Here is a 20,669-nt window from a genome sequence, read left to right as displayed (position 1 = left end):
GGAGAAGGTCCTATCTGATGGAACTGATGAGGCAATGACTCCCAGGTGTTTCCTTGCTTGCTTAGAGAGGGGAATGTTGCCTCATTCTTTTTTCACTAAAGAAGTGGGTCTTGATCCCTTGGAATTGGCTTCTCTTCTGTGTAGCGGCGCATTTCAATTAGGGAATCTGTGCCAGTTGTGCGATGCTGCTGGGAAGCTAGTACTTGAGAATCAAATTCCATCCATATCCCACCTTTGGCAGCAGCCCCTGCAGGGGAGCATGAGGTAGTCGCAGGAGCCATTGATGAGGCAGAGCTAGTGGCAGAGATTGAGCTTGGTTCAGGAGGGGCTGACATTGAAGGGGCCGAGGTCTGGTTGATCAACTGCATTTCAGTGATGAGTCGCGCTTTCACAGGTTCAACGTTTGCCATATCACGGAACCCAAGGTTTTTAAATATTATGTCCAGGTAGGTGCTGACTGCAAGACCATAAAAGGTTTCAATACCTCTGAAACGACGCTGACATTGTGCTGACAGCTCAGCAGCTAGCGTGTTACCCTGGCATTCATTAGATTCAGCTGATTTCAAAAGGAGTGATACCAGGGGAATCACCTTTGACACTGAAACATGTTTTTCAGATGATATTCAAAGTCAAAGTCAAAGTCAAAGTCAGCTTTATTGTCGATTCTTCACATGTTCCAGACATACAAAGCAATCGAAATTACGTTTCCCTCCATCCCACAGTGAAGACAAGACATATAGGTTAAAAGTTTAATGTTAATAGATGAATAGACATTTAAATTAGAATAAAATAAAAATAAGTCTGTAAGTGGCATGTAGTGCAAAGACAGTTTGTGTAAATGTGCAATTGTGCAAATGTGCAAATGTCATGGTAGTGCAAAAGACAGTTCCGGGGGGTGGGGGGGGGGGGGGTGGGGGGGGGTCATCTTCTTGACGGCCTGGTGGCTGAGGGGAGAGAGTTCAGCATCCTAACAGCCTGGTGGGTGAAGCTGTTGCTGAGTCTGGTGGTGCGGGAGTGGAGGCTCCTGTACCTCTTCCCAGATGGCAGGAGGCTGAACAGATTGTGAGCTGGATGACTTGTGTCGCTCACAATTGTGGTCGCTTTGCGGATGAGGCGGGTGGAGTAAATGTCATTCAGGGAGGGGAGTGGGGCACCAATGATCTTTCCGGCTGTGTTAACTATGCGCTGAAGAGCTTTCCTGTTGTATTCAGTGCAGCTCCCGCCCCACACAGTGATGCAGCTGGAAAGGATGCTCTCAATGGTGCCTCTGTAGAAAGTGCTCATGATGGGGGGTGGAGCACTTGCCCGTCTGAGTCTGCGCAGGAAGTAGAGACGCTGCTGAGCCTTCTTCACCAGAGATACAGTGTTGGTGGTCCAGGAGAGGTCTTCACTGATGTGCACCCCCAGGAATTTGGTGCTGCTCACTCTCTCCACATCGGCACCGTCGATGGACAGTGGCAGGTGTTCGGTGTGACCTCTCCGGAAGTCAACAATGATCTCTTTGGTTTTGCTGACGTTCAGCAGGAGGTTGTTGTTTCTGCACCATGTGGTCAGAAGGTCTACCTCGTTCCTGTAGTGAGTCTCATCTCCCTTGGTGATGAGACCCACCAGAGTTGTGTCGTCCGCAAACTTGATAATGTGATTTGTGTTATGAGTTGTTGTGCAGTCGTGTGTCAGCAGTGTGAAGAGCAGCGGACTGAGCACGCAGCCCTGAGGGGCCCCTGTGCTCAGTGTGGTGCTGTTTGAGGTGTTGTTGCCCACACGCACTACTTGAGGCCTCTGACTGAGGAAGTCCAATAGCCAGTTGCAGAGTGAAGTACTTAGTCCTAGTTTGTCAAGTTTGTAGATGAGTTGTTGTGGAATTATTGTGTTGAATGCTGAACTGAAGTCTATGAATAGCATTCTCACATATGTGTCTTTTTTGTCCAGGTGGGTAAGGGCTGGATGAAGGGCAGAGCAGATTGCATCCTCTGTGGATCGTTTGGCTCGGTATGCAAACTGGTGGGGGTCCAGGTTGGGGGGGAGGATGGATTTGATGTGTGACATGACAAGCCGTTCGAAGCACTTCATGATGATGGGTGTCAGTGCCACAGGGCGGAAGTCATTTAAGCTGGATGGTGCAGGTTTCTTTGGTACAGGTATGATGGTGGCGGCTTTGAAGCATGATGGAACTGTGGCTTGCTTCAGGGAAGTGTTGAAGATGTCTGTGAGGACCTCCTTCAGCTCCTCTGCACAGTCCTTTAGTACACGACCAGTCTGGACCTGTTGCTTTACGGGAGTTGATAGTGGCGAGTGTCCTCTTCACGCTGGCGGTGGAGAGGCACAGGGGCTGATCATGGGGGGGGGTGAGGGTCTTCTGTGGCCTTGTGTTGTTTTGTTCTTCAAAGCGTGAGAAGAAACTGTTTAGGCTGTTGAGCAGAGATGGGTTGCTCTCGCAGCTCTGTGGCGCAGGCCTGTAGTCTGTGATGGCCTGAATGCCCTGCCAGAGGCTCCGTGCGTCTCTGCTGTCTCTGAAGTGGGTGGTTATCTTGTGTGTGTAAGCCTGTTTTGCTTTCCTGATGCCACGGGACAGGTTGGCTCTCGCTGTTTTCAGTCCAGATTCATCCCCATATTTCTCTGGTGATTTCCTCAAATGGTCTCAGGGCATCAATGGAGAGACTTATCAATGACCAATGTTCCTCGCTTAGGCACAGTGAGCTCTTTCCAAGCAGACAGAGCACAGTGGTCACCATGTCCTTCTGCTCATGCAGTCTCTCAAACATGTAGAACACTGAATTCCACCTTGTTTCCACTGATTGAATCAGTTTATGCTCTGGAAAATTCTGTTGTTCTTGAATTTCTTTGAGCCTCTCTGCTGCTCTTGTGCTGTGGTGAAAGAAGGTTACTATAGAACTACATCTGTGTTGGATGTCCAGAAGACCAGGGAGAGCCTTAATGGAGTCTTTCACCATTAAATTGAAGGTGTTAAACCTTTAAGACCTAAGGGTATTTTTACAATTAATTTTCCGCCTGGTGTTATTTACTAAAAAAGCTTGTAAAACATCAACCCTGTTGAGCACAGACAATTGACACACCTCTTTTTTTTCAAGACAAGTAGCACTGTCAGAATTTTTGTGTTGCATTGATGTCACCTGAATGTAAAATAAGTTTAGGGGACCATAAAGACAAATGAAAACATAAAACGGAAATTGAATCACTCAAATATTTATTGAAAACACACACAAATAAATAAAAGCTAAGCATATTTCCTCTGGAAAACAGTTTGTTCAAGTCTTTGGAGTCCTGGAACTCAGGAATAAACATGATAACTTATACAGAACCAAAACTATTTACATTTTTCCAAAAAAAGTCCAGGCGCTTTTGGCCTCTTTGGATTTTGGATATTTACTGGTGCCAAGCCTCAAAACAGTTCCTATCAGGAACTTCTCCACAAACTTTCTTCTCAAACTTTTTCCTCAAACTTTCTCCACAAAACTGCAGCGCGTCTCTCTCTCTATCTCCTCAACACTGGCCGTGCGCCTCTCTCTCTCCACAATAACAGAGCTGTGGTAATGCGTAATGACGCACACCAACGTGGATGACGGATCAGCCTGTCATTGGTCAAACCCTCATCCAAAATGGCAGCTAGCATCGCGCTAGCGGCAAAAATGACGGAAAATGTATAAATTATGGACATCAAGTGGATATATCTTGGATGTAAGCGTTTTGATTTATTGCTGAACAACTCCAAAAAGATGCAAATGTTCCAGGCTGGATAGAAAACCTTCTGTAAAGGCTACAAAGACACCAAAGACACCCCCGTGATGGCTAGCTCGTTAGCTTTCTGCTGGAAAAAACGGTAAGAAAATCGATAAAAGTTTCATGAAATAATATAGATATTTATCGGAGGTGCCGTGTGACGTCGTGGGCGATGCCGTCGGGCTCTGAGGGTTAACAGACAGTTAAATAAGCCTCTGTGGTTCTTGATGTCCACATGTCTGTTGTAATTTCAAGTTTCACTTTTGAGCGGCACTCTTCATACAATGCTGGTATGTTCCCCACCGTTAAACTTTTCCTACTTGGAATCTTGTAGCGTGGATCGAGGGTATGAACAAAATCCCTAAAACCCTCATCCTCAACTATAGAGAGAGGTTGCAAGTCCTTTGCTATCATTTTGGTAAGCTTCAGAGTAATATCCACATATATGGATCATGTCGTGGTCTAAACCAATCAGAGACAGAGATGGGGCGGGTCTTTGCCTCTGATTGGCTGTGGTCCAGATATTCCTGCTCCGTGCTGTGAGTGTGATTGACCTGAGCACCAGAGAATCAGTTACGGCAATCAGCATCAGCAAACTAAACGCAACACTGAAACTTTATGTGAATGTGAGTCCATTTCACTGAAGGTGTGTGTGTGAGAGAGAGAATGAACGTGAACTTGCACGTACCTGCACCTTTTCTTGTGTACTGCTACTTGTCGCCTTTATAACGGATGCCCAAATGTTTAAATAAGCGGTGCGCCGCTTCATCCGCTTGGCAAGCGAAATGGGGTCTCACGCTCTGAACACGCACGACTGCCCACGTCGAGTATAAACAAAGATTTGCACGAGCCATTCCTATGTGACGCTGATGATAAAATGTGCGTCCCATTTGAATTCTATTGAGAATTTAGTAAAACACTACAGAGAAAGTCGAACATGAGCTAAAACACCCACTAAAATGACTGATGAAAAGAGGGGAAGCATCATCCTGCAAGCTTTTTAAACTCCTGATGACCACATTTACTAGAATTTATCACGCTCTATTGTATTTATTGTGGTCAATTTTGACTAGTTGTAGAATTTATAATATTTAATCAGTTAAGGGAATAGATTTTTCACTAAAGATGAATATCTGTGGCATGTTGTAGCTATAGTTTCTAACTGTGTTGCTATTTGATTATGAAAAAAAGAAAGCAAAAAGTTAACATTGGCCTGCATGGTAATAAGGTGCCATCAATGGTCTTGCTTTGTAAATAAACCCTTATTGTAACAAATGCTAGTTAAACAATTACAAGAACGATGTTATTTTAAGGCTGATTACAAGGTAGAAAGAGCTTTAAAATATGGACCTTCTTGAATTATTGACTAAACAATCCCCCCATAACCACTTCACCAATAAAGCCCTGGTGATTACCGGCACTTTATTTTTTCCACTTCAAGCACTGGCATTGTTACAGTATATTATATTCCAAAAATAATCTCTTTGAGAACGATATTTGCTGATATATCTACTGTCCTAACTGAAATGCTAACGTTAGTATCATTGTTCATTTGTTGTGCCGGCTGTTCTCATGTTCTCATAGATAACACTCAATTCAGTTCTAATCAATAAAAACATTATACAATATGCAGAAACAGGGCCTTGCACAGGGGGGTGGCCCGGTTGCTAGAGCCACTGCCCCTCTGCCCTCAACAGCTGAGGTGCCCCTCTTGCAGTCTATGGTCGCTACCCATCCCAGCTAAAAGGGTTCTGTTTTCCCTCCGCTAAAGATCCACGATTCTGCGAATCCACTCCCGTGTTTTCCCGCTCGCTCCCCAGCATCACCGCAGAATTAGTAATTTGGTAGTTTGTTTTTGTATTTCTGGTGGAATTATTTTGCTTCTGATCTTCTAATAATGCTAACAACTTGTACAAAATACACGTTCTTGGAAGAGAAGGCACACTTTGTAGAATATATATAGGCCTAATTTCATATAATAACCCATACACTGTTACCGGATGTATAAATTACTTGTGATATTATTATTCTTATTACTATTTATATATCTAAGTGTCGTTAATGTAAAGTACTAAAAATATTCTACTTAAATTTTTATTTTGACAATTTAGTAGAATAATTGAATAACTGATCTGAATCCCATTAAAATATAATCATCTGAAAGGTAATTTTTTTATGACTTATGTACAAGCATATCAATATTTATTTATTTGCCCATATTTTAATTGAAGATATGTCATAATAAAAAAACATAATAGATTTTGTCATAATAGAATTCACTCAATTAACCTATTGTCACACATCTGTTCTGTGTCTTGCACGATAGGGACTTTTATGTTGAAGGTTATTTGTCACTAGGTTCTGTGTTCTTTTCTGTGTCCTGTTCCTGTGGAGTTTTGTAGTTTTTTGTAGTTTTTCTTGTTGATTAGTTTTCCCAGGTGTTCCCATTCACCACTCCCTGTGTTATCTTGTTAGTCTCCCCTGTGTGTATATAAGGCCCATGTTTTCTCTGTTTCTCTGTCGGTCGTTGTTCAAATGTTTAATGTTGCTGTTATGCAGGTATTCGCTGTTCTCTGTTCCCGTGTTTTCTTTGTGTTTGTTCAGTGTTATCTTGTTCCTGTTTTTTGATTGTTTATTTAATTAAATTCTCCCCTGCAATTTGGATCCTGTCTCTCTCTACCTGCCGTCTGTTTATTCCCCGTTCCGTGACAGAACGACCGACCCAAGGAATGGATCCAGCGGGGAGAATATCACGTCTCCATCAAGGAGAGCTCTGCATTGAGGACTTTGTGCTGGAGTTCGTCAGGTTGGCTCGCCTGACTCAGATGGGTGAGGTATGCTTGATGATCCTTTTTCAGAGGGGATTGTCAGAGCCCCTCCGGTCGTGCATGCCTGACTGGGACCCTAACGGGTCATTGGAGTGCTACGCTGCTCAGGCACTGGATCTGAGTAGCTAGATGGCGGGGGTCACCAGGTTTGAGATGCCGGTGGCTATGGTCTCCATGGAGGAGGACTTCAAGGCAACCCAGAGATACGGGAGACTGGCCTCAAGGCTGGAGGACACAGCTCTTTGCTCGGTCCGATCTGCAGACATCCTGGCGGTGATGATTTCAGCCGGGATGGCTGCCATATCCGAGCCGTCTACCCGTACCCAGAGCTCAGAGAGGGTCCCGGCCCCTGCACAGAGCCCAGAGAGGGTCCCGGCCCCTGCACAGAGCCCAGAGAGGGTGCCAGCCCCTGCACAGAGCCCAGAGAGGGTGCCGGCCCCTGCACAGAGCCCAGAGAGGGTGCCGGCCCCTGCACAGAGCCCAGAGAGGGTGCCGGCCCCTGCACAGAGCCCAGAGAGGGTGCCGGCCCCTGCACAGAGCCCAGAGAGGGTGCCGGCCCCTGCACAGAGCCCAGAGAGGGTGCCGGCCCCTGCACAGAGCCCAGAGAGGGTGCCGGCCCCTGCACAGAGCCCAGAGAGGGTGCCGGCCCCTGCACAGAGCCCAGAGAGGGTGCCGGCCCCTGCACAGAGCCCAGAGAGGGTGCCGGCCCCTGCACAGAGCCCAGAGAGGGTGCCGGCCCCTGCACAGAGCCCAGAGAGGGTGCCGGCCCCTGCACAGAGCCCAGAGAGGGTCCCGGCCCCTGCACAGAGCCCAGAGAGGGTCCCGTCCCCTGCACAGAGCCCAGAGAGGGTCCCGTCCCCTGCACAGAGCCCAGAGAGGGTCCCGTCCCCTGCACAGAGCCCAGAGAGGGTCCCGTCCCCTGCACAGAGCCCAGAGAGGGTCCCGTCCCCTGCACAGAGCCCAGAGAGGGTCCCGTCCCCTGCACAGAGCCCAGAGAGGGTCCCGTCCCCTGCACAGAGCCCAGAGAGGGTCCCGTCCCCTGCACAGAGCCCAGAGAGGGTCCCGTCCCCTGCACAGAGCCCAGAGAGGGTCCCGTCCCCTGCACAGAGCCCAGAGAGGGTCCCGTCCCCTGCACAGAGCCCAGAGAGGGTCCCGTCCCCTGCACAGAGCCCAGAGAGGGTCCCGGCCCCTGCACAGAGCCCAGAGAGGGTCCCGGCCCCTGCACAGAGCCCAGAGAGGGTCCCGGCCCCTGCACAGAGCCCAGAGAGGGTCCCGGCCCCTGCACAGAGCCCAGAGAGGGTCCCGGCCCCTGCACAGAGCCCAGAGAGGGTCCCGGCCCCTGCACAGAGCCCAGAGAGGGTCCCGGCCCCTGCACAGAGCCCAGAGAGGGTCCCGGCCCCTGCACAGAGCCCAGAGAGGGTCCCGGCCCCTGCACAGAGCCCAGAGAGGGTCCCGGCCCCTGCACAGAGCCCAGAGAGGGTCCCGGCCCCTGCACAGAGCCCAGAGAGGGTCCCGGCCCCTGCACAGAGCCCAGAGAGGGTCCCGGCCCCTGCACAGAGCCCAGAGAGGGTCCCGGCCCCTGCACAGAGCCCAGAGAGGGTCCCGGCCCCTGCACAGAGCCCAGAGAGGGTCCCGGCCCCTGCACAGAGCCCAGAGAGGGTCCCGGCCCCTGCACAGAGCCCAGAGAGGGTCCCGTCCCCTGCACAGAGCCCAGAGAGGGTCCCGTCCCCTGCACAGAGCCCAGAGAGGGTCCCGTCCCCTGCACAGAGCCCAGAGAGGGTCCCGTCCCCTGCACAGAGCCCAGAGAGGGTCCCGTCCCCTGCACAGAGCCCAGAGAGGGTCCCGTCCCCTGCACAGAGCCCAGAGAGGGTCCCGTCCCCTGCACAGAGCCCAGAGAGGGTCCCGTCCCCTGCACAGAGCCCAGAGAGGGTCCCGTCCCCTGCACAGAGCCCAGAGAGGGTCCCGTCCCCTGCACAGAGCCCAGAGAGGGTCCCGGCCCCTGCACAGAGCCCAGAGAGGGTCCCGGCCCCTGCACAGAGCCCAGAGAGGGTCCCGGCCCCTGCACAGAGCCCAGAGAGGGTCCCGGCCCCTGCACAGAGCCCAGAGAGGGTCCCGGCCCCTGCACAGAGCCCAGAGAGGGTCCCGGCCCCTGCACAGAGCCCAGAGAGGGTCCCGGCCCCTGCACAGAGCCCAGAGAGGGTCCCGGCCCCTGCACAGAGCCCAGAGAGGGTCCCGGCCCCTGCACAGAGCCCAGAGAGGGTCCCGGCCCCTGCACAGAGCCCAGAGAGGGTCCCGGCCCCTGCACAGAGCCCAGAGAGGGTCCCGGCCCCTGCACAGAGCCCAGAGAGGGTCCCGGCCCCTGCACAGAGCCCAGAGAGGGTCCCGGCCCCTGCACAGAGCCCAGAGAGGGTCCCGGCCCCTGCACAGAGCCCAGAGAGGGTCCCGGCCCCTGCACAGAGCCCAGAGAGGGTCCCGGCCCCTGCACAGAGCCCAGAGAGGGTCCCGGCCCCTGCACAGAGCCCAGAGAGGGTCCCGGCCCCTGCACAGAGCCCAGAGAGGGTCCCGGCCCCTGCACAGAGCCCAGAGAGGGTCCCGGCCCCTGCACAGAGCCCAGAGAGGGTCCCGGCCCCTGCACAGAGCCCAGAGAGGGTTCCGGCCCCTGCAAGGACAGCGCCGCCCAGGCGCCCCACTCTGACCGCGCCGCCTGAACTCTGCGGGCCGCCCTGGCCGCCTGAACTCTGCGGGCCGCCCTGGCCGCCTGAACTCTGCGGGCCGGCCTGGCCGCCTGAACTCTGCGGGCCGCCCTGGCCGCCTGAACTCCGCGGGCCGCCCTGGCCGCCTGAACTCCGCGGGCCGCCCTGGCCGCCTGAACTCCGCGGGCCGCCCTGGCCGCCTGAACTCCGCGGGCCGCCCTGGCCGCCTGAACTCCGCGGGCCGCCCTGGCCGCCTGAACTCCGCGGGCCGCCCTGGCCGCCTGAACTCCGTGGGCCGCCTGAACTCCGCTGGCCGCCTGAACTCCGCGGGCCGCCCTGGCCGTCTGAACTCCGTGGGCTGCCTGAACTCCGCTGGCCGCCTGAACTCCGCGGGCCGCACTGGCCGCCTGAACTCCGCGGGCCGCCCTGGCCGCCTGAACTCCGTGGGCCGCCTGAACTCTGCTGGCCGCCTGAACTCCGCGGGCCGCCCTGGCCGCCTGAACTCCGTGGGCTGCCTGAACTCCGCTGGCCGCCTGAACTCCGCGGACCACCCTGGCCGCCTGAACTCCGCGGGCCGCCCTGGCCGCCTGAACTCCGTGGGCCGCCTGAACTCCGCTGGCCGCCTGAACTCCGCTGGCCGCCTGAACTCCGCTGGCCGCCTGAACTCCGCGGGCCGCCCTGGCCGCCTGAACTCCGTGGGCTGCCTGAACTCCGCTGGCCGCCTGAACTCCGCGGACCGCCCTGGCCGCCTGAACTCCGCGGGCCGCCCTGGCCGCCTGAACTCCGTGGGCCGCCTGAACTCCGCTGGCCGCCTGAACTCCGCGGACCGCTCTGGCCGCCTGAACTCCGCGGACCGCCCTGGCCGCCTGAACTCCGCGGACCGCCCAGGCCGCCTGAACTACGCGGGCCGACCTGGCCGCCTAAACTGTTTGTGTCCCCCTGCCCTCACTGGTTTGTTCCCCCCTTTCCTCCCTGGTCTGTCCCTCCAGTCCCGCCCTGATCTGTCCCTCCCGTCCCGTCCCGCCCTGGTCTGTCCCTCCCGTCCCTCCCTGGTGCCCTGGATGGAGTGTCTGGAAGCCACTCCTTGGAGAGGGGGTAGTGTCACACATCTGTTCTGTGTCTTGCACGATTGGGACTTTTATTCAATTCAATTCAATTCAAATTTATTTGTATAGCGCTTTTCACAATACACATTGTTTCAAAGCAGCTTTACAGAAAGTGCATTTCGTAGATGTACAGTAAAAATGTTAGAAAGACAATGTTAAAGAATAATGTTCGAAAAAGTTAATCAGTCGAGTATTAATTTAGGCCATAACAACGCTGGCGTTGAGTCGTCTCTTCACAGGCGTTGAGTCGTCTCATCACAGGTGTCGGGGGATCCGAAGTCTCCATGAGAGGCTGGATACAAACTGGAGCTGATGAACTATTTACCTCGGGACTAGTGTCCCGAGATAACAACAGAAAAGCAGATGGGAAATAATTAGCGTAGCTGCTGTTCAGAATATTATATTAATGCTTTTGATCCGAATTAACTGTAGTATAAAAAGATAATTATAATGTGAATGCTTGGCTAAAGAGATGCGTCTTTAATCTAGTTTTAAACTGGGACAGCGAGTCTGAACCTCGAACAATATCAGGAAGACTATTCCAGAGTTTAGGAGCTAAATGTGAAAATGCCCTCCCTCCTTTAGTGGACTTAGATATCCTAGGAATGACCAGAAGCCTAGAGTTTAGTGATCTTAAAGAGCACGATGGATTGTAGGGCGATAGAAGATCCGTTAGATACACTGGAGCTAAACAATTTAGGGCCTTATAGGTCAGTAGCAATACTTTGTAATTGATACGGAACTTCACAGGTAACCAGTGTAGAGATGATAAAATTGGTGTTATATGATCATATTTTCTTGACCTAGTAAGAATTCTAGCAGCTGCGTTTTGGACTAACTGTAGTTTGTTTATGTTGAAGGTTATTTGTCACTAGGTTCTGTGTTCTTTTCTGTGTCCTGTTCCTGTGGAGTTTTGTAGTTTTTTTTTGTAGTTTTTCTTGTTGATTAGTTTTCCCAGGTGTTCCCATTCACCACTCCCTGTGTTATCTTGTTAGTCTCCCCTGTGTGTATATAAGGCCCATGTTTTCTCTGTTTCTCTGTCGGTCGTTGTTCAAATGTTTAATGTTGCTGTTATGCAGGTATTCGCTGTTCTCTGTTCCCGTGTTTTCTTTGTGTTTGTTCAGTGTTATTTTGTTCCTGTTTTTTGATTGTTTATTTAATTAAATTCTCCCCTGCAATTTGGATCCTGTCTCTCTCTACCTGCAGTCTGTTTATTCCCCGTTCCGTGACACCTATAGGCTTTAATGAAAGTGAAGATGCCTGAAATGTACATCTAATTCATGAAAATATTAAATAATAGCCCCATTAATTACAAAAAGTATTACATTTAACACCAGTAACAACATGCCTTCTGTGCCAAATATGGCTGGGTCCTCTTACCCTAAGAGTCTAATTTTCTAATTTTTTACCCTAAAAGTCCTCACGCCACTCCACTCCAGTGCCCCTTTTTTGGTTTGGGCCACTGCCCCTCAAAATATCTGTGCACGGCCCTGTGCATAAATAGAAAATAGTTAATAACTTAATTTAAACACGTCCAGATATAAATAATGGTAAGAAAAACCCAGAGAGGGGTTTGTGACCATCAAATCCCCTCAGTCTGTTGACACCAATGAAATGAGCTTTAAGTGTGAATTTACAGGAGATGTGAAGACATCATCATAATAAATGAGGTGAAAACAGGAACTATTGAGATGAAATAAAGAGTCTTTTCAGCAGCCTTGTTAATATTGATGAGCCTCAGACTATCAACACTCATTCAACAAGACATTCAGGATCATCAGCAGATCATCTCACTTTATTCTGACTGTTTGCTCTTACAAACACATTATTCCAGTCAGGATATATGACAAAAGACTATTAAACCGCTCTACTGAAAGACAATACTGTAATATCTCACAATATGACATGTGTAAAACATAATGCAACAACAAAATAGACTAAAATGTTTCATCATCTTCATGAACCTCTACAGGTAAATAACTACAGCAGCATAATATCTACATATGAGTCTTAATCTAATAACTGCTGTCATTCTATTGCAATACAAATTAGATCATAACATGATACATTTTTATGTAAAGAAACTGACAATTACTTCTAAAATAAAGAGCAACACAAAGCAAATTTTGAATTATTATTATTATGTACGTATAGATTTTACATTCCCTACATTAATTACTTATTACAGGGTCGATATGAAGTATTTAGAAGTTATCTGTTCTAGAAGCCTATATTTATAGTACATTTATATAATTTTAACACTGTTATGTAAATATTAGAATAGTTTAAATAGTTTAAAAGAGAAATAAAGGTTTAAGTAAATTAACAAAATTGAATGATCTCAGACTTTGACTTCTTAGCTGAAGTTGCCACTTTACAAACGGGTGATAATTTACCAATAATTTCTATTTTGACTTCATTTAGATTCACTGAAGTAACTAGAGTTAAAATAAAATAAAATAAAAATCAACATTTTATAATAATCAAAGGCTACTTTTTTATGTATGGTCATGGTTTGTGTTACAAGTAAGAAAAGAAACGGTGAAATGGGACAGCCTTGCCGTATGACTCTACTGATTTTAAACCTGGATGACGTTCCATATCATAACTTAACTGAGCTTGTGTTCTGAAGATGAATGAAAGTTTTACATTTTATTCAGATTTCACAGGGCCCTAAATTTAATTGCAAAAAGAAATTGTGTACACTGCAAAAAAAAATAACGTTCTTCCTCTGGATTTTTGTTTTTCAGTATAAATATCTAAACATCATCAAAATACATTTACTTGCTTAAAACAAGAACAAATGTCTGTCATTGGGTATGAAAATTGCATGTGATTGAATTAACTTATTTTTTATAAATCCTTTGGCAGATATTTGTTCTGGCTTTAATCATAAATTCTATTTCACAAGATTTCTTATCCCAACTTTAAGCATTTTTTGTTGGTAAAATGTATTCAAAAGTTTGGAGATCTATTGGAAATTGTATTTTCAAACTGTGAAGTGTCACTAATACAACTCATTGTGAGACACTTAGAGAACATATGTGTTATGTTCCCTTCAGTTTATTATTTAATTGGTCTTAAATTTAACTTCATAAAACCTGCAGAAACCCTGGATTTAATAACTGTATTGCAATCAGGGGTGTAGCACAAAATCCTGGGCCCTATGCATAGGCAGTCCTGATGGGCCCCCATGTTCCATGTTACAATATATTCTAGACTTTTCAAAGGGCCCTCTCCCTAGACGGGCCCTGGGTTGTCAGGTCCACTTTTCCCCCCACTTCCACGCCCATGATTGCAATTAATGTAGTTATTAGAAATTCAAACTATAATTAGATTCATATGGACATATTATGGTGTTGTAGGATAGTTATTTATCTCAGTGTCATTCATGTTTTTGTATTATTGATGTTTTCTCCATGTCATATTGTGAGATATTACAATACTGTCTTTCAGTAGAGCAGTTTAATAGTCTTTTGCCATATATCCTAACTGGAATAATGTGTTTGTAAGAGCAAACAGTCAGAATAAAGTGAGATGATCTGCTGATGATCCTGAATGTCTTGTTGAATGAGTGTTGATAGTCTGAGGCTCATCAATATTAACAGAGCTGCTGAAAAGACTCTTTATTTCATCTCAATAGTTCCTGTTTTCATCTCATTTATTATGATGATGTCTTCACATCTCCTGTAAATTCACACTTAAAGCTCATTTCATTGCTATCAACAGACTGAGGGGATTTGATGGTCACTAAATGTATGTTTATTTGTCTTAATGCCTTTTTTCTTTGTTCTTTCCTAATTCTCTAGATATCTGCCATTATTTTCATGAAGAAACCGAATAATGTTAGTATTACAAAAAAAGTGAATTAGCATAAGTTACTTTACAATAGACAGATTTAAATGCTTAAATGCGTTAAATAGTATATAGGTCAAATACAATAAAGGGTTATATAGCGAACATTTCTGGCATATTTAGAACCAGAATCATGTCATGCCATATTCAAACACTGTATTTAAGGATCACAGTGCACCTCCACAATACTATTATTAGTGGTTTTAAATCTTTATACTTTTGGTCGTTTACAGGTAGGACCCAAGGACCAGATATGATGAAGATATAGTCAAGTGAAGACAAATGTACATTGAAAAACATGCAAAATCTTCACAGGTGTACGTAAAGTTTAAAGCACGCTACGTGTCACTCCAAGGATGTGTATCTGCCACCGAAGTGCCGGTGTATATTTATATATATATTGTTCTATTTTTTATACCGCTGTAACTCCCTAATACCTGATAAGCCCGACAGTGGCTCAGTGGTTCATGTAGGTTGTCTACAAACTGGAAGGTTGGTGGTTCGATCCCCGGTTCCACCTGACCAAGTGTCGAGGTGTCCATGAGCAAGACACCGAACCCCAGCTGCTCCCGACGAGCTGGATGGAGTTGTCGGTGTGTGAATGAGTGAATGTGAGGCAAATGTAAAGCGCTTTGGATGGCCGTAGGTCTGTTAAAAGCGCTATATAAATGCAGTCCATTTACCATTTACCATATTGATTTATCATGGATAAATATACAAATACTTAGAAAATAGGAAAAATGAATACTCTGGGTCAAAGATTAATAAGGTTCACCACATTGGTTCCCCCATTTTACTTAATAAAAGTTTCAAAATAATACAAAGTACAATAAGCTCAAAAATTAACAAAGTTCCAACAAAAAGAAATAACAGCGTAAAAATCTTCACCCGGGGTACGGCCCCGATCTTCTCCCGGCACCCTCCTTTATCCCCAGCTTTGCGTGGGGCGGTTACAATCACATAGCAATTCCTAATATGGTAAGCATGACCCCTGGACAGTTTGCACACACTAGATATATTTGTCCAAGAATAAGATTATATTTTAGCACACACATATAGCATAGGCGTGAGGTCTTTCAGAGTTTAGAGGCTGTTTGTGGAAACCGCAGTTCCATGTGGTTTGTATCTGCCCGTGTACTGGTCTTATCTCTTATTAACACCTTTAACTTCAGCCAACCGTCTCCCTCATGTCTGCAAATAGTTTGACTGTTAAACAGACTACCCTGCATTTGACCTCATCTCACTAAGCACAAATACACTTCTAAAATTCAAAGAAATATAATAATTTCTTTATCAAAGATTACCCACTTCTAAGATCTAAAGAGAAATAATAATAGTATGTTTTATTTTACTTACGAGGCAAGTTCGGATAGTCTTGGGTGTACAGAAATCCAAACTTCTCTCGTAATTTAACCATTTCACAATGTGAGCATTCAAAGTCACTATCAAACACAATATGTTTAATATCATCCATCATCCATTTGTTCATTTTCTCCATCTGCCTAATTAATCTAGTTAATTGTTTCCGTCTGGAAGCTCGTCCTGCCTTGAGTGACTCCATCCTTTCGGATGGCCTTGAATGTCCGTTTGTCTTTCTTTTCTTCTCTCCGGCGCTGTCTGTCATGTTCTCTGCTGCATCGTTCTGTTAGCAAATCATCCATACATAGTTCACTTGTATTCATCAACTTTACCACTCCTTTATCATTTCTGAGAAAACGTGTGACCGGAGATTCTTGGGAATTCGTAAATTGTAATTGTCCATTTCTGGCCAATTCAACAATATATATATATATATATATATATATATATATATATATATATATATATATATATATATATATATATATATATATATATATATATATATATATATATATATATATATTCCAGAATCCACTTCTTCAAGGTTTTACTCATTTGTCAGCAATACGTTTTTAATCGTTCAAAACATAATACAAATTCAGCCATATTTTGATATTATAGAAGTTATTTGAAACATTAAAACAGACACTTGCATTTAATTGGTTTTCTATATTAAATCGCTTTAAATGTACTTTTATGCATACATTAAAATTTGACATCTGGTCTTTGACCCTATAAAAATAATTAATTGCCTAATATATTTTTTCTTTTGGCAGTTCAGCTCCTCTAACAAATCTACAGTTCAGCCAGTGAAGCTCCGCCCACTGCAATTCACCTTCATTAAAGCCCCACCCATAGCAGTTAATCTCCACCCACTACAGTTTGCAGCCAAATAAGCTCCTCCCACATCAGTTGATCAATAAATGCTGGAATATCCCCATCAGGCTACAAGTGAAGACGAGCATCAAAGCATCAGGAAGAGCTGAAATCAGCAAAGACTGAGTTTATTAAAGAGGACAGTGAGAACACGAGTGATCCAGAACCTGCAGAATGAAACACACTGAAGATCCTGAAGAACAAAGAGGTTGGTGTTTATTCTTCATTCATGCATGATGCTGGAGAACACTCATGTTAGGAAGATTCAACACTTCAGCACATTTAGATATGCAGTTAACAGTTAAAACATGAAATGGTAGAACTTTTTGTTTGTTTTCAACAACTGGTCAGCAAAGTGAAGTTTGAGAAATGTTCATATTATCAACATCATGTCAAAAATATTATATGAAAAAAATATTGTTTTATTGTACATTTATTTTATATCTAGTTCACAGTTTGCAGCAATGTTACCAAAATGTTATACATGTTTCAAAATAGTTTACATTAGTATATTTTTGGGCAATACACCTTAAACACCAAACTGTATCAAACCGAGCATTTCGTGACATAGGTTCATTATGTCAAGAAATGCTCTGTTTTTAAAAGGAGGCTGTGTTGAAAGATGGACAAAATCCATTTTAAAGACGAAACAAAAACAAACAAAAGATATGATATGAATGTCTGTCTGTGAAAGAAAAAGGCTGACCATCAAATATATTTACTAGTTCTCACTACAGAACCATGGGATTTGTGTCTGTAATGTTTTAAATATAATAACTGGAAGATCAGTGTACCTGACCAGGGACATATCATTAAATTATAAAAAGGCATCAACGTGATTTAAATATTTTATAGCAGTTGTCTACTTTGTTACCTGAGGGTTCACTTTTATGTCCTTTCACTTCATATTCTTTATTATTGAATTATTTTGATGATGTACTGAAAATGAAGTTTCTTCTTTCATTACAGACGTGATGGAAGAGAGCAGAGAGATTGAAGAACTGAGTGAAGTGGAGGAGGAACATCATGTCAAACCTGGAGAAAAACCTTTGAATCACTCAAAGACTAAAAAGACATTTATAAAGAAAACAAGAGCCAAGCAATCTACAACCTGCACTCAGTGTGGAAAGAGTTTCACAACCAAACAATGTCTGGATGTTCACATGAGTATCCACACTGGAGAGAAGCCGTTCACATGTGATCAGTGTGGGAAGAGTTTCACACAATCATCAAGCCTTAATGTTCACATGAGAATTCACACCGGAGAGAAGCCGTACTCATGTGATCAGTGCGGGAAGAGCTTCACAAACAAACGTAATCATGAGATTCACATGAAGATTCACACCGGAGAGAAGCCGTTCACATGTGATCAATGTGAAAAGAGTTTCACAAACAAACAAAGTCTTGAGTTTCACATTAGAGTTCACAAAGGAGAGAAGCCGTTCACATGTGATCAATGCGGCAAAACATTTCTTAGTGCATCAGACCTGAAGAAACACCTGACAGTTCATACGAAGGAGAAGCCACATTCATGTTCTGTGTGTGGGAAGAGTTTTTCACTGCTGTCCTATTTACATTCACACGAGAAAATACACACTGGTGTGAAAGAGTACATGTGCTTTGAGTGTAAGATGACTTTTGTTTATTTGAAAAATTTAAAACAGCACCAGAGGATTCACACTGGAGAAAAACCTTACAAGTGTTCACACTGTGACAAGAGATTCAATCAGTCAGGAAATCTGAAAACACATGAGAGGATCCACACTGGAGAGAAGCCGTACACGTGTGATCAGTGCGGGAAGAGTTTCTATACTAAAAGTCATCTGAAGAGACACATGAAGATCCATGTAGTGAAGAAACCACATCACCACAGTCTGAAATCACGGTAAGTAGTTCATCTGTATGTGATGAGCAATGGTGAGTGCAGAGCCGGCCCAAGGCATAAGCAAACTAAGCGGCTGCTTAGGGCCCCCTTGGCCACCAGGGGGCCCACAAGAGCACATGAAATGACTTTTTGCTGCATGTCATTTTGATGATTGAAATCGCGAAATGGCCTTAAACAATTACTAAATAAACTGCAAAATGTTACATTTTCTAATATATGCACGGATTGATTCTGACAGTTCTGCACAAGCTCGCAGCGCATTCGGACACTATTCGCTTGTTAGCCAGGGTTCAAAGTCCAAAGTGCGAGAAAAATCGGCGCTAAAATGTACTAGTCAGTTGCCCGGTAACCTTTTTATGAATGGATGGACGGAGTAGGCTACAGCATATCTTCCAGTTTCTTAGTAAATGTTTTTCTGCAAGTGCTATATCGTCCCCTTGGAATTATAAATTGTGTAGTCTACATTTTGGAAGTTTATATTTAGAAAATAAAAAGGTTCTTTCTACACATTCGAATTGAATGCAAAAAAATTTAATTTTATTTCCGGCAAAATAAAAGCTCTGTTTAATGTTTGAAAGAAATCAACATTTCTTGTTTTTAAAAGAAGTCTCTTCTGCTCACCAAGGTTGCATTTATTTGATCAAAAATACAGCAAAAATATTAATTATTATTATTATGTAAAACAGCTGTTTTCTATGTGAATATGTAGTACACTCTAAAAAAAAAGATGCTATATAGCACTAAAAGTGGTTCTTGGCTCGTAATCATAGGGGAACCTCTTTAAGTGCTATATAGCACCAATCTTGGTGCTTCAGTGGTTCTTCAGCGGTTCTTTGGCTGAGGTGCTATATAGCATCGCTACCATATACAGAACCTGTTAAGATATCGTGCTATATAGCACCAAAAGTGGTTCCCCATGATTACGACAAAGAACCACTTTTAGTGCCATATAGCACCATTTGTTTTAGTGTAAAGTGTAATTTATTCCTGTGATCAAAGTTGAATTTATCATCATTACTCCTATTTCAGAGAAATGCTGTTCTTTTGAACCTTCTATTCATCAAAGAATCCTGGGGAAAAGTGAGCATATTCAGCATAAGAGAAAAATTTAAACATCCCAGTGTGAACTGTAGTACTGTAAGACTTACCTTAAGGCTTTGAATATTAACACCTGACCACTCTTGTGGGTTTGCTACTGGTCCAATTAAAAACCGTATAGGGGTAAAAACATGACAGCCAGACTTGATGTAAGCAACACAGCTACAACTACTAACATTGATACTGGGTGTGCGAATTATCAAGAATTGACAATAGTCAATCGTATTGGTGGCACAGAGGGGCCCCCAAATAAAATTCTGCTTAGGGCCCCATAAGGGCTTGGGCCGGCCCTGGGTGAGTGCCAGGAAAGTTTATTGGTTGCTGTGTATCTGCTTGGAAATGTTTTCATTATTATTAGAAAGTATCTGATTATTATGAGAAAGTAACTCATTATGAAATGTAAGCCATTATAATGAGAAAGTTATTAATTTAATTAGGAATTTGTTTGTAACATTTATCTGTAATTTCTGCAGAGATTGAACCAAATGAAGATTCAAACACGTTTCTGCTGATGATGATGCTTCCAGTGGCCCTTTTCCCAGATCCTGTTTTCCCAGCAGCATCAGCCTGATCTTCAACTGGAGACTCTACAGAAACTACAACTGAACAATCAAATCACTATTAAAACAGGCTCTATGGATTCTCCCCTTAAGATCGGTGTGACAAACTAGTGAATTACACTTAGTGAACAAACTTCCATATGTTTCTATTGATGTCATTTACAACATAAACAACAATAAAACAAGCTACAAATGACAATATTGACTTTGCTGTCACAGCTCTTCATTCGTTCCCTGATAAATTTTTCAAGCTTCAGTCAGGGGTGGCACTGGCCACTCATATCCACCCCGTAGCTACTCCCGCCATGGGATCAAATTGACCCACGAAGAGACGATTTTCTACTTTTTTATTACAACTTGCATAAACTCCCCAAATCCAGTCACATTTTTAGTGTGTATTTGTGGTTCACGTACGGCAAAAGTCTTAAAGGGTTAGTTCACCCAAAAATGAAAATTCTGTCATTAATTACTTACCCTCATGTCGTTCGACACCCATAAGACCTCCATTCATCTTCGGAAAACAAAGGAAGATATTTTAGTTGAAATCCGATGGCTCAGAAAGACCTCCATTGACACAATGCACGGTACACTCTCAAGACCCATAAAAGGTACTAAAGACGTCGTTACAAAGTCCATCTCACTACAGTGGATCTACAATAACTTTATAA

The 20,669-nt window shown here is 44.9% G+C and overlaps 1 protein-coding gene across 2 annotated transcripts; it reads left to right on the top strand.

Annotated features, from left to right (window-relative positions):
- Positions 1 to 16,500: 16,500 nt before the first annotated feature.
- On the top strand, positions 16,501 to 20,204 carry LOC307126425 (uncharacterized protein). Of its 2 annotated transcripts, XM_079816930.1 has the most exons (4): positions 16,501 to 16,666; positions 17,428 to 18,343; positions 19,373 to 19,423; positions 19,915 to 20,204. In XM_079816930.1, exons 1-3 carry the CDS (start codon positions 16,633 to 16,635, stop codon positions 19,389 to 19,391), a joined length of 969 nt encoding a protein of 322 aa, XP_079673056.1. In that variant the 5' UTR covers positions 16,501 to 16,632; the 3' UTR covers positions 19,392 to 19,423; positions 19,915 to 20,204. The 2 variants fall into 2 exon arrangements, with proteins under 2 accessions (XP_079673056.1, XP_079673057.1); XM_079816931.1 differs by lacking the exon at positions 19,373 to 19,423.
- Positions 20,205 to 20,669: the final 465 nt, after the last annotated feature.

Source organism: Gobio gobio, assembly GCF_949357685.1.
Source record: "Gobio gobio genome assembly, chromosome: 1".
NCBI lineage: Eukaryota > Metazoa > Chordata > Actinopteri > Cypriniformes > Gobionidae > Gobio > Gobio gobio.
This window is presented reverse-complemented; position numbering and strand designations above follow the sequence as displayed.

What these genes read in the sequence shown, in the direction of transcription:
- LOC307126425 (XM_079816930.1), top strand. Translation starts at nt 16,633, where the DNA reads ATGAAACACACTGAAGATCCTGAAGAACAAAGAG. An exon ending in AGATCCTGAAGAACAAAGAG is followed by an intron (nt 16,667 to 17,427) that starts GTTGGTGTTTAT and finishes CTTTCATTACAG; the next exon opens with ACGTGATGGAAGAGAGCAGA.